This window comes from Telopea speciosissima, chromosome 8, assembly GCF_018873765.1.
Source record: "Telopea speciosissima isolate NSW1024214 ecotype Mountain lineage chromosome 8, Tspe_v1, whole genome shotgun sequence".
NCBI classification, from domain to species: domain Eukaryota; kingdom Viridiplantae; phylum Streptophyta; class Magnoliopsida; order Proteales; family Proteaceae; genus Telopea; species Telopea speciosissima.
This window is the reverse complement of record NC_057923.1, coordinates 49,059,607-49,074,678: the sequence shown is the minus strand read 5'-3', so window position 1 is coordinate 49,074,678 and position 15,072 is coordinate 49,059,607. Positions and strand designations below refer to the sequence as shown.

The window sequence follows — 15,072 nt, the reverse complement described above, 5'->3', positions numbered from 1 at the left end:
CCCTGTTCTGCCTCCTTGTTTGTGCAGTCTAGTTCTGAGTTGCAGAAAGAGATGGCTAGATATCATCAACTGAGCCTATGTAGGCTTGAAAGGAGACTCTAAGGAACCTGGTGTCAATTCCAACAGATCTCAAACGAGGGAGAAAGAAGAATATCATTCCAGAACTGGCGGTGACTTGGTGCTTAGCTGGGTTTGCTTGATTCAAGCTCAAAGTGCCTATTTCTTCAAATAAGACCCTCTTTTGGTGTCTCCATGGTCTTCATTCATGCTCCTTGCAAGATTTCTTCAAACATTTCACATAATAGTTCCTTCCTTGGAACCCCTTTGTAACCTAGGGTTCCAAAGAGAGGAAAGAAAGGGAACGAGAAAGTAACTCGACTCTCAAACCAACAAAGTGTGCTCTGATACCAAGTTGGAAGTTAAGGAATGTAAGAGAACAAGGAGAGAGATGGAGGTGGAAGGTTGAAGAAGAAGAAGAAGAAGAAGAAGAAGAAGAAGAAGAAGAATATGGTGTAATATTGTGTGTTGGACTGTTGGAGTATAGTCTCCACCACATCTATATTACTTCACTAATGAGATAAAAGAAATTACATACACCTCCCTAGGGAGGTAAAAGGTGAAACAGAAAAATACAATATAAGGCAACTAGTTAACTAACTAGTTCCTAAAGTATCCCTACAACATATAAACTCTAACAAATACTTGTGATAGGTTGCAGATGAGAGTGACATGAAGTTGTATTTTCCTTGTTTACCTCCTCTGTGTGCTGAATGGGAAATCTTTGGGTCATCTTTTTTACTTTATGTGCTTTTCTCTCAATCTGTCTCAGGCCATTTTGTGTCTCTATTTGGTTTGAACTGGAATCACCCTCAGGGTGTCCAAGAAACTATGGAGTTTTGGCAATCTATTCGCCTTCCAAAGAGGAGAAAGCTTATTTTGAGGTCTGTCTTCTTGGCTGCTATCTGGACTATTTGAGAAGAGAGAAAGAACAGGATGTTTAGGGGTTGGGAGAGGTCCAACAAGGAGGTTCGAGGACAACTAGATGGTCTGTGACAGTGGATGCTTTTAGTGGGATTCTGTTGATTACTTGATTTACTTCTCAAGACACGGGGATCTTATTGTCTCTTCTTCTCTTGTTTGTCTCCCCATTCAGCATGATTGGATTCCTCTGCCTACTAACATCATCAAGCTAAACACATATGGTAGATCATTAAAAAATCCGGGTCCAGCATGTAGCAGAGGTATTTTTAGAAACCATGATGGTGAGGTGATGATCCTATTGGAATTACATATTCCATCACGGTAGAGTTAAAGGAAATTATCAAAGGTATGGAGCTAGCTCCGTCACATAATTGGATGGGTATCATACAACAACAACAACAACAACCATAACCTTATCCCAACTAAATGGGGTCGGCTACATGGATCCGAAAGGGCAAAAAAAAAAAAAAAAAAAAAAAAAAAAAAAGAGGGGGTTTAAGCATTAGTCAAAGCAGCATCCCAGGAACATCCCCCTACGCGGGATCGGCTACACTGGTCCTTGACCTCCAAACAACTCTATCCGCGGTCATACTAGGATCTAGCCCTACCATATGCATATCCTTTCTTACCACTTCTCCAATAGTCATTTTAGGTCTGCCCCTACCTCTTTTAGTTCCTTCCAATTGAATTTGGTCACTCTTTCTTACTGGTGCATCGATGGGTCTCCTTTGTACATGACCAAACCATCTCAAGCGGCTCTCCCGAAGTTTGTCCTGGATTGGTGCAACTCCCAATTCGGTTCTAATACAAACATTCCTTACTCTATCTCTCCTGGTCTTGCCGCACATCCTCCTCAGCATCCTCATCTCCGCTACACTCATCTTATCTATATGACTCTTCTTAACTGCCCAACATTCCGCCCCATAAATCATCGTTGGTCTTATTACTGTCCTGTAGAATTTCCCCTTAAGCTTAATAGGCATACGTTTGTCACATAAAACTCCTGATGCTCCTCTCCATTTCAACCATCCTACTTTAATTCTATGGGAAACATCATCTTCTATATCACCTTCTTTGTTAAAGGTTGACCCTAGGTATTTAAAGCATTCACTTTATGGATGGGTATCATAGTGGAAGATAATTCTTCATTTGTGATCCATTGGTTTCAGGCTCATTGCAATGATCCTTGGAGTTATATTTCTCTTCAAGAGGGCAAGGAATATGGCAGTAAGGGGGAACTTTATCTTTTCGTGGAGGGTGAAGTCTGTTAACTCTTTAGCTGATGACCTGACAAGGGCAGGGTGTATAGACAATCCTTGTATTTGGGGCCTTATCCAATGATGTAATTCCTTTAGTGTGCTTGGTTATTAGGCCTTGTTGTTGTCCTAATAAAATTGATTACTTACCAGAAAAAAGGAAGGGTTTGGGGGGGGGGGGGGAGGGAAGCTTTATCAACAAAGGCTAAACATGTTATACAATGGCCATTTCCCTCTGCAATCAAAATGACTAAATTAACAACTCCCCTAAAAGCATTGCTCTTTGAAGGCCAGAAATATATAAACTCTTTAATTCTATGGATTCTAGGTAAGCTGGTTCAATATAATTCTCAAAAGCCTATGGTAGCGTTGGAGCCACAGAGACCAAACAGGTTGTTGCATTAAGATCTTCCACAAGGTGCAACCTGTTTTAGCCCCCCTCAACAGCGCTTTTCATAACCCATCTAATTTCAGAATTCCAGGTAAAATCTTGCGATACCTCTGCAGCATGAGGACGGTAAGTTAGCCACTGAATTTCTATTTTTCAAGCTCACCGATCTTCATAATATACTGCCCTTTGGTTCTTCGATAGTTAAGATCAGGGTTTAAAGTATCGGTGCGTATCGTACCGTATCGGCCGATACGTCTCGGTACCGGTCAGTGTCGATACGATACATACCGATATGTATCTATTTTTTAAAAAAACCAATGTATCGACTGTATTGATATGTATCGACCGATACATGTTGATATGATACGATATGATACGGTCGATACATATTGATACAGCCGATACGTACTGTTTTCATTTTTTTGTTATTTTTTTAAATGTATCGGTATGTATCGGTATGTATTGATATGTATCGGTCGATACATATCGATACACATGCCTTTTTTCATATTTTACACTAAACACGAACCAGAACCCCCAAATTTTTTTCTAGGGGCATGCCCCTGAACCCCCCCCAAAGAGATTGGTTTACTTGCTACGGGTTGGGCCCCTTTGTGTCACAAACTAAATCTCAACTTTTTCTCCCTTCAGGTCGCGCCACAAAATATGTCGGGTCGGGTTGGATCCACATAGCACTCGAATCCTTGGAATACAAGACATACTCAACACTTGAAAGGGAAAAGGTAGGTTTTTTTTTCAAAAAACTTGATCTTTTGCTTCAAATCTTGCATTCTAGTTTTTTTTTTGCTATGATTCAAGGAGAATAGGTTCAACTAACTATTAGATGTATGCTTTGTATACATTTGCAACATTTTTCACCCAAAACCGAAAATGGCTTCCTTAAGGGTCAGTATTGTGCTTATATTCGGTCAGTACACGACATCATCCTAGTTGCTCTTATTCTTGAAAACCCTTACAGACATGAGTTTGATCCACCCCGACATTCTTCATGGCAATAGAGTGACTCTGCATGTAAGAAATCTCATCTTTTATAACAATTTAGAAGTGCCACACTTGTCTGGTTATACATTATTCACAATTCTTAGTGTATATGCATGATATATGACATATATTGCTTGTTTATATTGTTTTTTGCGTCAAAAATGTATTTCCATGTGTATTTTGATCATTTTCATGTGTTTCTGCACCAATCGATACGTATCTCCGGTATGATACGATATGATATGTATCTTTGATACGATACGATACGTCTCTTAAAATCGCCCGACCGATACGATACCCGATACCGATACTTTAAACCTTGGTTAAGATTCTATCTAGCACAACTATCTAGAAGAAGAACATGATCTTGTGATAATGTTATAACCAGATCTTCTTGGTAGCATTAAAAGGTGGATGAAAAGAGTAAAAGGAGATGTATATAGATTTAACAATAATATGGACCCTGTTCTTAAAGAGTCTACACTTCTATCCATTCCATACCTTTGGGGTTTGACATCCGTCTAGCATATATGGCAGATCATGTATGTGGGCAGCTAACAATTGATCAGTGGTTTTCTCTAATAGGCTACCAAAATAGCATCTAGAGAATCTGTCGTCATAATATGCAGTGCTTGTGTTTTTATATTCTGTAATTCTATAAATGTCTGAAATATGTATCTGAGGCTGACATTCCTATGCCATATATTGTTCAAATGAGAGATGAGCACCATGGCCAACTTCTTGATGAATGCCAGGAACGAAAATAGTACTTATTATGTGATAGCAGTTCTCAATCTTCTCTGATGATCCTAAGGCATTCCGATTTCATCAAATCTACCTATGTTGGACACCATGAATGTGAATATGTGACCTTGACACTGATTTTAATTTTGACACGGCGGGCCTGTCTATGCAATCACCTGCGTCTGTGATGATGTTTCCGATGATGGGTATGTCAAATGTCATTGTGGAAGGAAATGGACATTGATATTACGATGATGTATAAGTTAGTTCTCTGATGAACTTTCTGCTAAATTTCATGAAGTTACTAAAATGGTGGGACTGGATCTCCATTTAAAGAGGATTCAAAGGAGTTCATGATAAGTGACAACTGAATTAATCTCTTATTGATTAGAGCTGAAGCTGTTGAAAGTGGGGAGGAGGGGGGGGGGACCTCTGAAGACATACTCATGGGTGATGGAGAGGTGAAATGTGTGACAAATGTTGAGCCATTTGGAGAATAGGCTGGTGAAGTACTCATAAGAGTGGTAACTGAGAAGTGGGAGTGATGTAGGGCTGGTGACAGTCCTAGGGGTAGTTTATTGAATATTCTTTAGGATTTTGGGGGTTATACCTGTAATTTGCGGAATTTTTAATTGGGTTTTTCTTAAGCTGTCAATAGGTACTGGTTCTTTGATTTGTTTAGTCATTTACTAATAGAGTTTGGATGGTTTAGGAGTTTTATAGGTAGTGACAGGTTGGTTTAAGTCCCGTATATTTATACACCAACAACTCAGCCTTATCCCAACTAAATGGGGTTGGCTATATGGATCCTTATCCTCCAATTGGCTCCATTCAAAGCCATACAGAATACAAGGCCTAAACTATGCATGTCTATCCTCACCACTTCTCCCAGAGTCATTTTAGGTCTGCCCCTGGCTCTTTTATCTCCTTCAATAATCAAATCACTCCTCCGTACTGGAGCATCTGACGGCCTCCGTTGTACATGGCCATGCCACCTCAAACGACTTTCCTATATATTGCCTGAATATTTTATTTCAGATTAAGAGTTTGATTAGGAATCCCTTTAAGATTCATACTCTATATTTTAAAGAGTTAATATATATGATGTAAACCCCCCATTAATTTTATAGTTGCTAATAATTTTTTTTTAAAGAACTGTTGGGCTACTGTTGCATGGACTGGTGATAATTCCTGCTGGCCAACAAGTGTATTTTCTTCCTCCAGTTTAGTTCTTTACTTCTCTCTTTTCTTCCATCTATTTACAAGTCATATCTGATATTCCTCCCGTAGTTTTCTGTATTCTATATTCTACAGGGATTCATCTATAGTCAGACCTCTGATCTCAAAGATTCTAGTATCATTAGAAAGGCCTGATCATACTGCATTCTCGAACTGAAAATTAGTCTAGTCTGATATATATTTTTTTGCAACTTATTGATTTTTTTCCTCAATGCATCCATTTCAAGTTCTATTTGATCCTAGCCGTAAAGTGTGGTTCCAGCACTTACTTGCTTCTTGAAGCCTGAACCACATCGTGCAAGCACAACTTTCAAGGGCTTGCTTGAGCCCAGCTGTAGGACCTTGATGTTCTAGAGGTTTGGGGTTTTTCTGTTTCTCAGTGCTCATGAAAACTATCTAACCAATTATTTTGAATGGTTTTGTCAATCAGAGCAAGTCAAAGAGTGAAGTCGAATGAGTGAGGTATGGTTTGACTCTCCATTCCTGTGCAACTCTGATGACTGTGCTTAGAAATGTTTTCACCAATAAACTACAGGTTCAATATAGATTCATTATACCTATTGTATTTACTAAATGCCATTGAGATCCTTCATTCCGTCCAGCAATTGTGGTGGGATGAAATCTGGTGGTAGAATCATGGAATGAGGTCTCGCCGAGATATCTCGGTGTTTTGAAAGTCTGAGACGAGACAGAGGATGAGTTAGGAAACAGCATCGACTCGAGACCTCGGTATTATTTCGGCGAGATCTCGGTATTATCTCTGTATTTTACATTAGTTGTATGCTTTCTATTACTAAATTATGTGTAGAATAGGGCCTATTAGTAAATCATAGCCTACCAACTTAGGGTCCAAACTCCAAAGTCAAACTCCTATTTGGACTATGATATTTCAAATCTGATAGTGCCATTGTGTTTAAATGGCCCAAAATAGGCTGTATATCAGGTTTCATGACCTAACTAGGTAAAAAACCCACCGAAACCTGACTTTGAGTTAAAAAAAAAAAAGCAGCAACTTGCTGAGATCTCGCCCCAACTCGGTTTTCTGCCTGGTCGAAACCAGGTCCGAAACCGAGACCTTGAACCATGGGTAGAATATATTATATCTTGTCAAAGTGCTTCTCATCAGGGTTTCTCTTCTCACTACTCACCATCCAGTTATGTTTTCGTCTAGTACTGACCCCCTTCCCCCCCCCCCCCCCCAAAAAAAAAAAAAAAAAAAAAAAAAAGAGAACAGGTTTTGTCAATGTATATGCAATTATGAACAAGAAAAACTTTTGTTCACGCTTACTTCTCCCTTTTATAGAACAAAGTTCTTGATTTTCTTCTAGTTTTTGGAGGTAGTGCATGGATCATGCTGGTTATTCTTGACTTAGAGTGGTCAAGCAGTTTGAGGGTTCAACTGGGTGGGTAGTGAGGCTGCTCCAGGTTTGACAGAGTGATGACTTTGGGAATTGTGACTTGTGTCTATGAGACACATCACACCTTTATTTATAATAATAAGAATGGGATTACAAAGACAGTAATGCCCCTAGGGCAACACACCATAAAATACCTAGGACAGTTCTACCCTTATATTCCATATTACAATATTCCCCCTCAAGTTGGAGCATGGATATCACACATTCACAAATGCCCAACTTGCATACAAGAGGACAAAACACTTTACTACTAAACCCCTTTGTGAAGATATCGGCCAACTGGTCACCGGACTTGACGAAGGGAATGCAAATCAGCCCCTGTTTGAGCTTCTCTTTGATGAAATGACGATCAATCTCCACATGTTTGTTACGGTCATGCTGAACAGGGTTATGGGCAATGCTAATGGCAGTCTTGTTGTCACAGTATAGCAGCATAGGTAATGAAGTAGGAAGAGCTAAGTCTTTTAATAATCCTTGGAGCCACATCAATTCACAAATGCCATAGGACATTGCACGAAACTCAACTTTAGTACTAGAGCGTGTAACAACAGTCTGTTTCTTGTTTCTCCAGGTGACCAAATTACCTCCAACAAGAGTGCAGTTACCTGAAGTGGACAGACGATCATTAGGAGAACTAGCCCAATCAGAGTCAGTAAGAGCCTCCGCTCGCAGATGATCATGGGGAGAGAATAAAATTCCTTTTCCTGGAGCAGCCTTCAAATATTGAAGGATATGTATCACAACATCCCAATGAGAAGTATAGGGGTCATGCATGTACTGACTCACCATGCTGACTTCAAATGCAATATCTTGCCGAGTATGGAAAAGGTAAATCAGATTCCCAACCAACCTCTGATATTTTCCTTTGCTCACAGGGTCACTTGTTTTACTAGAGAGACAAGCATTAGCTTCAAGAGGGGTTTTGGCTGGCTTACACCCTAACTTGCCAGTCTCCGATAATAAATCCAAGGTGTATTTCCGCTGAGAAAGACCCACCCCTTTGGTAGAGTGGGCAACCTCAATTCCAAGAAAATATCTTAATGGGCCAAGATCCTTCATTTCAAACTCCTTTCCAAGATGTATTTTCAATCTTGCAATTTCTTCAGTGTCACTGCCCGTGACCACTATATCATCCACTTAAACAATGAGAATATCAATCTTGGTTCCAGATTTCTTGATAAAAAGGGTGTGATAAGCATTACTCTGGGTGTACCTAAATTTAACCATAACATTGTGAAATCTACCGAACCAAGCTCTGGGAGACTGTTTTAGACAATACATGGTACGTTTGAGCTTGCACACATTCCCATGAGTTTCCTGAGTGGCAAATCCAAGAGGAATATCCAAATAGATTTCTTATTCTAACTTCCCAATGAAGAAAAACATTCTTCACATCTAACTATTGCAGCTCCCAACCAAGATTGACTGCACATGACAAGATCACCCGTATCGTGTTCATCTTTGCAACATGAGCAAAGGTTTCTTGATAGTCAAGACCATAGGTTTGGGTAAATCCCTTGGCAACCAATCTGGCTTTGTATCTATCCACAATACCGTCTGAATTCTGTTTGATAGCCAACACCCACTTGCAATTGGCTGTTTTCTTCTGGGGAGGAAGAACTACTAAGTCCCAGGTGCCATTTTTCTCAAGGGCTTGCATCTCCTCCATTGTTGCTGCCTTCCATTTAGGATCTTGAAGAGCCTCATGCCAGTTTTTAGGAAGGGAAACAGAGGACAGAGAAGTAACAAAGGCATGATATAAAGGTCATGGGCAAATCTAAAGATGGATCTGAAATAATGGGAGATGGTGATGGAGAAGAAATATTACCTGGAGGTGATGGATCCAATCTAGGAGGAACCGGTGGATCTGGAGCAGCTGTAGTAGTGTCTATTTGCATTCCACAACGAGAACGTTGATGAGTGTAGGTCTGAATAATAGGTGGAATAACAGCAGATTGAGTTTCCCTTTGAATGGGAAGGGAAGACTCCCCCTAACCAAAGGCATGAGAAGAGAAGACACATGCATATCAGGCATATCAGCACTAACCAGATCACCCCCTTGACGGGATGCCACATCATAATAAGGAACAACTTTATTAAAAACAACATCCATGGTCACATGCATACGGCAGGAAGGTGGATGATAGCAGCGGTAGCCCTTTTGTGTAGGAGAGTACCCAACAAAATTGCATTTCAAACTTTGAGGTTCCAACTTACTGGGGTGCTGATGATTCTGGGCATAACAAACACACACTACTTAGACTACTACTTAAAAGAACTTTAAAGGAAATGTCCTAAACATTGACCAGAAGCTCTAGTCCACCTAGCTGAAGCAGGTGAAGAAGGGAATGGTGTGGAAGAAATCCCAAAACCATGGAAAGTGAAGATATTGAAGAGATAGGAATAATAAAGGAGGTGGAAGCTTGAAGAACCTGAATGGGAGAGCGAAACTAGAGAACTCAGGTAGGCATTCGGTTGATAAAGTAGGCAGCTGTCATAACAACCTACTCCAAAAATGGGATGGGACATTCATTTCAAATAGGAGAGAACGAGCAACCTCTAATAGGTGGCAGTTCTTGCGTTCAGCCACCCCATTATGAGCAGGTGTGTTTATGTAGCTGGTTTGGTGGAGAATGCCCTGAGAAGTAAGATATGCCTGAAATGCCCATCAAAATATTCTCTACCATTATCACTGTGGAGAATTTTGATTTGAGTATTATATTGGATACGAACTAAAGAATGAAAAGATTTAAAACATTGAAAAACCTAATTTTTTTAAGGGAAATTTACACATACCACCCTTGAGGTTTGACGAAAGGATATTTTCACCCCCCAGTTTTGGAAAATTTTGCGTACCCCCCTGAGGTTTGCAAACGGTAACAAATAAGCCCATTCCGTCAGTTCATGACTAACACTGTTAAAAATTAGACTTGAACTGACGGAATTGCCCTTATAAGAAGAAACCAAAAAAAAAAAAAAAAAAAAAACCTGCAACTCATCTTTCCCAAAATCGATTGGGGAAGATGAGTTGCAGGTATCGGAACACCACTATGTCGGTCTGAACTCTGAATAAGGCATTAGTTGTCAATCCATGGCAAAGAAAGACCAAAACTGCCACTTCCACCTCTAACTCACCACTCTGCACCATCAATAGATGCATCAGTTTAGAGGTTCCCTGAACCTTTTCTTCTAGCTATCTTCATGTGCACATCCTACAGACCACAGCTTCCTATCTTTTTCAAGAAGAAATAAAGCAACGATTAAACTGAACCCCCAAGGCGGCCAGGCCCCATCCCTCCTCTCTCTCTGTGCAATCTCTGTTTCTCTATTTCTCTCTATCCGATTGAACGGTTACAACTTCTTTTCGGCTCTGTTGTGGGTTTTCTTCTCAGGGAAAAAAGTGTTGAAGGAGATGATGGTTTGAGGACTGTAGAGTGTTTGAGAGGAAGATTGCTTGCAGAGAGAACAACTTCAAGGGCTGCAAAAGAAGAAGCAGAGCTAATGAGTAACATAGTCTGTTGCTTTTGCAATCTGTAATAATCTTTGTAACCGTTTTGTTTGATTCGGTTGATTCTTCTCTCCCTAAGGTCCATGCGGTTTCTTCAAATTCCCAACTCGATTCTCCCCGTCTGCAACTGGACAACTCGGAGAATGTGTTTGCAGTTCGAGAAACCCGATTAGAACCCAAACCTTTAGGAAAAGTAAGGTCTTAGTTGTTGGATTCTGATCGCTTTGCAACGTCTCTGAATAGCTTAACATACCTTAACACCAATTTGAGTTCTGAAGATTTTTGGGTTGAAAAGAAAACTGCCCAAGCTACTTCGCCTTGGCCATGGAGCCGAGTTTGCTCCCTGTATCCTTTGCCCAAGTTATACATTTTATTGCAGTAGATTGAATATTTTATTTACCCTAATTAGATCTGCAACTTTTCATTGCTTTAGATTGATTTGGATGCCCTTCCTTTTTCATTGTTGATTCTGTCTTATAGTTGATAGAGTTGGAGAAACACATAAAGTCAGAGATAGAGGCCAAGAATAGAGCCGGCGAGCCTCAGGCATAAGAAATTCGAGGCTATTGAGCCCACCGACATACTCCGGCAACGAACCAGAGATGACGTTGTTGGAGAGAGCGAGTGATTGAAGCTCAGAAGTGTTGAACAACAAGGCGGGTGGAGTTCCATTGAAGGAATTATTAGAGAGATCGAGATGGCGAAGGTGTTCGATCATGCCCAGGCCTTCTTCTTGTTGAGATAGTCCAACAGATTGCCCCATCTCACTCAACATCTGGTCGACAGATTGCCCCATTACAGGTGAACAGAGTTTAGGGTTAGGGTTTGATTGTGAGGATCTTGAGGGAGATGGTGATGAGGGTGGAGCAGAGAGTGATGGTGAAGATGCTAATGATTTGGCTCAGGCAAAGAGGAGTGATTGAGTGGCAAACGTTTAAAAATCAAAATCAATGGGGCGTTGGGATGGTTGCAACTCATCTTCCCCAAAATCGATTGGGGAAGATGAGTTGCAAGGTTTTTTTTTTTTTTGGGTTCTTCTTAGAAGGGTAATTCCGTCAATTCAAGTCTAATTTTTAACAGTGTTAGTCATGAACTGACGAAATGGGCTTATTTGTTACTGTTTGCAAACCTTAGGGGGGTACGCAGAATTTTCCAAAACTGAGGGGTGAAAATATCCTTTCGTCAAACCTCAGGGGTGGTATGTGTAAATTTCCCTTTTTTTTTATGATGCATCAAATAAAGCCAAGTGCAACGAGAATGTCAATCAATAAAAGAAACAAACCATTTATAACCAGAAAGAGAAGAACAGCGGGCAGGGCCCCACACATCCCGATGAATTAACATATAGGGTGAAGTACTTTGAGAATTCAAACTAGAGTAAGAAGAACGAGTTTGCAATAAAATGCAAGCATCACAAAAAACATCCTTAAGATTACAACCAAAAAATTACTTAGGAAATGTTTTGATTAAAGTACCCACATGAGGGTGTCCTAAACGACGATGCCAAAGTAATGACTCAGATGGAACAGCAGAATCAGCAACAGTGGGATGAGTGTGGCGAAGAGGAGAAGGAGCAACATCAAGCAAATAGAGACCACCATCAGCTTTACCAGATCCAATCGTTTCCCTTGTTACTAGATCCTGAGAAAGACAGTGAGAGGGGAAAAAGTCACCTTACAATTAAGATCAAATGTGAGACGACTAATAGAGAAGGATGGTAGTAATTTTTTTTTTTTTGGATGAATGAAAAATATATTACGCACAGAGAATCTTTCCCCCCAAAATATAAAAGGACAAAGAACAAGTAAGAATATAAGGAGAAATCTCCACAACAAAACAACGGACTAACCTATAGCCTAATCAAGCTGCAGGGAAACCACCACACAAAGAGGAACAAAGGACATAATCAGACCCAAACTACCAATTACTTGTATATAAAGTTGACCTTCTTCCCATTAGGATTATAGGGAGAAATGGGAGGAATCGCCCAGGAATGGGATTAAAGGTTGGTAGTAAAATTAGGAACATGTAAAGCAGAATTTAATGACAAGGTGGGAGAGCATGTGATGGACCCCTTCCCAGAAATAGAGGAATGGGAACCATCAGCAATGCGAACTTTATTCTTACCAGAACAAGGGGAATATGTAGAGAAAAAATTTGCCTTACTAGTCATGTGGTCGGAGGCACCGGAGTCAAGGATCCAGGAATTGGAAAGGGTAGAGGTACAAAGACCAGCAAAGGAGATACCTGGAGTAGTAAAGTCCGAAGGTACCAAGGTGGAAATAGAAGCGGAAGCAGAAGCAGAATTGGCAGAACTGGTGGAGTCCAACTTGGTGACCAAATGGCGCAAAAGCTTGGTAAGCTCATTCGGAGGAGGGGAAGGTGCAACACCCATAGGAGCATCAGGTACAATGGTCTCAGTATGATGTGTTGAAGGTTTCCCACGATCACGACCCCTGGTAGAAGGGCGAGAAAAACCACTTTTGGATTGCACAGGAGAACCAGATAGAAGAGCCGATCTGTCCTGGTAAGAAGGGGGCAGCATAGCATTGCGATGGCTGTCTTCAAGTTGAATCAGTGAATAAGCTTGTTCTAGAGTTGGGAAAGGATCCCTACTAAGAACTTGTGCACGTAGCTGATCATACTCTACATTAAGCCCAACAAGGAAATCGTACACCCTGAATTTATCTTCTCTTTTCTTGAACTTGATCACATCTTCAGGTGTAGAGACTTGGAAATTGTCATAAAATCTAACTCCTACCACAGGTTGCGCAACTCAGAGAATAGTGCGAAAGGCTGAGTTCTTTCTACTTGGTCTCATGAAGCTTCTTCCTTAATTCATAGACCTGGGCATCATTCCCAACCTGAGAATAAGTCTCTTGAGCAACCTTCCAAATTTTTGCAGCAATGTCTAGCAAAAGATAACCACGAGCAAGTTGTGGTGTCATACTGGAAAGCAGATAAGACATCACTAGGGAGTTGGAAGAACTCCACTTGTCTTGCTCAGGACCTGCAATGAGGGGTTTCTCTTTCATGCCAGTGAGATAACCCACAAACCCGCGGGAGTTGATGTTGAGATAACATGTTTTGGACCACATCAAATAATTGCTACCATCCAACCGGACGACGCACACAGGGAAAGTGGGAAAGCCGTCATGTAGAAGGGCTGGGGACAAACGATAAAGAGGGTAAAACCCTCGGTGGTGAGAGAAAATACCACCGAGGGGTGGCAGAGAAAGGGAGTCGCGGCTCCCTGCCTCTCAGTGACGCTAGAAGGGAAACCAAGAGAGAGGGAGTTGCAAGGGAGGTGACGGCGGTGATGAGATGGAGGGCCGATGGTGGTGGTAGGTGGTGGCGGTGCTAAGGAAAAAGAGCGAAAAAAGAGAAAGAGGAAGAGGGGAGAGAGCGGCAGTAATCCCTAGGTCGATTCTTCTTGCTCTGACACCATGATGACTTTGGGAATCAACACACCTTTATTTATAATAATAATAAGAATGGGAGTACAAAGACAGTAATGCCCCTAGGGCAACACAACATAAAATCCCTAGGACAATTCTACCCTTATATCCCATATTACAACATAGTTTCTTGGTTGTGAACCTGATCACACTACCAATAGTTTCTAGTACCTGGGTTGGCCTGTCTGATTGTGAACCCGATCACACTACCAATAGTTTCTGGTACCTGAGTTGGCCTGTCTGATTGACTGCCTTTTGTATGGGCTTTAGACATTGTTCATCATCATCATCATTGTTATTTTTTTCCCAAATCCCTAGGTCCCTCTGAAAGAGTTTATATGCTAAGATCCTGTTTGTTTGTGGCAGAGAAAATATTCGAATATCTGTAATTGGTGATTCCACGAAGCTCCCAGTGTCCCTGCAGAAACTGATAATTGAAGCTGAGGAGGTCACAAGGAACAACTCACGATTCCAACTGATTATTGCAGTCAGCTATAGTGGGCAGTACGACATAGTTCAAGCATGTAGAAGCATTGCTGACAAAGTAAATAATGGTCTCATCCAACCAAATGACATCAGTGAAGCTCTAATCGAACAAGAATTAGAAACAAACTGCACCGATTTTCCCCACCCTGATCTACTTATCCGTACTAGTGGCGAACAAAGGGTCAGCAACTTCTTGCTATGGCAGCTGGCCTATACTGAACTTGTCTTTGTACAACCACTCTGGCCTGATTTTGGAAAAGCTGAATTTGTAGATGCAGTAAGTTCATATCAGCAAAGGCGAAGACGTTATGGAGGGCGTGATTCATAAGTCACATGTATAACATATGAGAAGGAATGTGGAACCCGAAAGCCCAAGATGTACTCACAATGGTCTTCATCATTCATGTTGTAAGCATAAATAACGGTGTACCTTGTAAAGCTTTCTGGTAGCTGAACCACGGTCCTTGCACTTCGCAGAATGGAGGACCTCCATTTCTGTTTTTAAAGTGCCTGCTTTAATTTAAACTGTAGTTGGGAATTTTCCAAATGTGGAATAGCAATCTATTTACAAGATGCTTAATCATAATTG

General features: G+C 40.9%; 1 protein-coding gene and 1 long non-coding RNA gene across 2 annotated transcripts in view; both read left to right on the top strand.

Moving 5' to 3' along the window:
* LOC122671274 overlaps positions 1-10,542 on the top strand; it is an 11,785-nt gene extending 1,243 nt beyond the window's left edge. The window contains exons 2-3 of the long non-coding RNA XR_006334326.1: positions 606-609; positions 10,424-10,542. This is a non-coding gene — a long non-coding RNA (uncharacterized LOC122671274). The remainder of the gene's footprint in view (positions 1-605; positions 610-10,423) is intronic.
* The window catches only part of LOC122671272 (dehydrodolichyl diphosphate synthase 2-like), a 26,282-nt gene extending 11,210 nt beyond the window's left edge, over positions 1-15,072 (top strand). Inside the window, exon 3 of the mRNA XM_043868402.1 lies at positions 14,364-15,072. Coding sequence (XP_043724337.1) covers positions 14,364-14,811 — 448 coding nt within the window. The 3' untranslated portion in view covers positions 14,812-15,072. The remainder of the gene's footprint in view (positions 1-14,363) is intronic.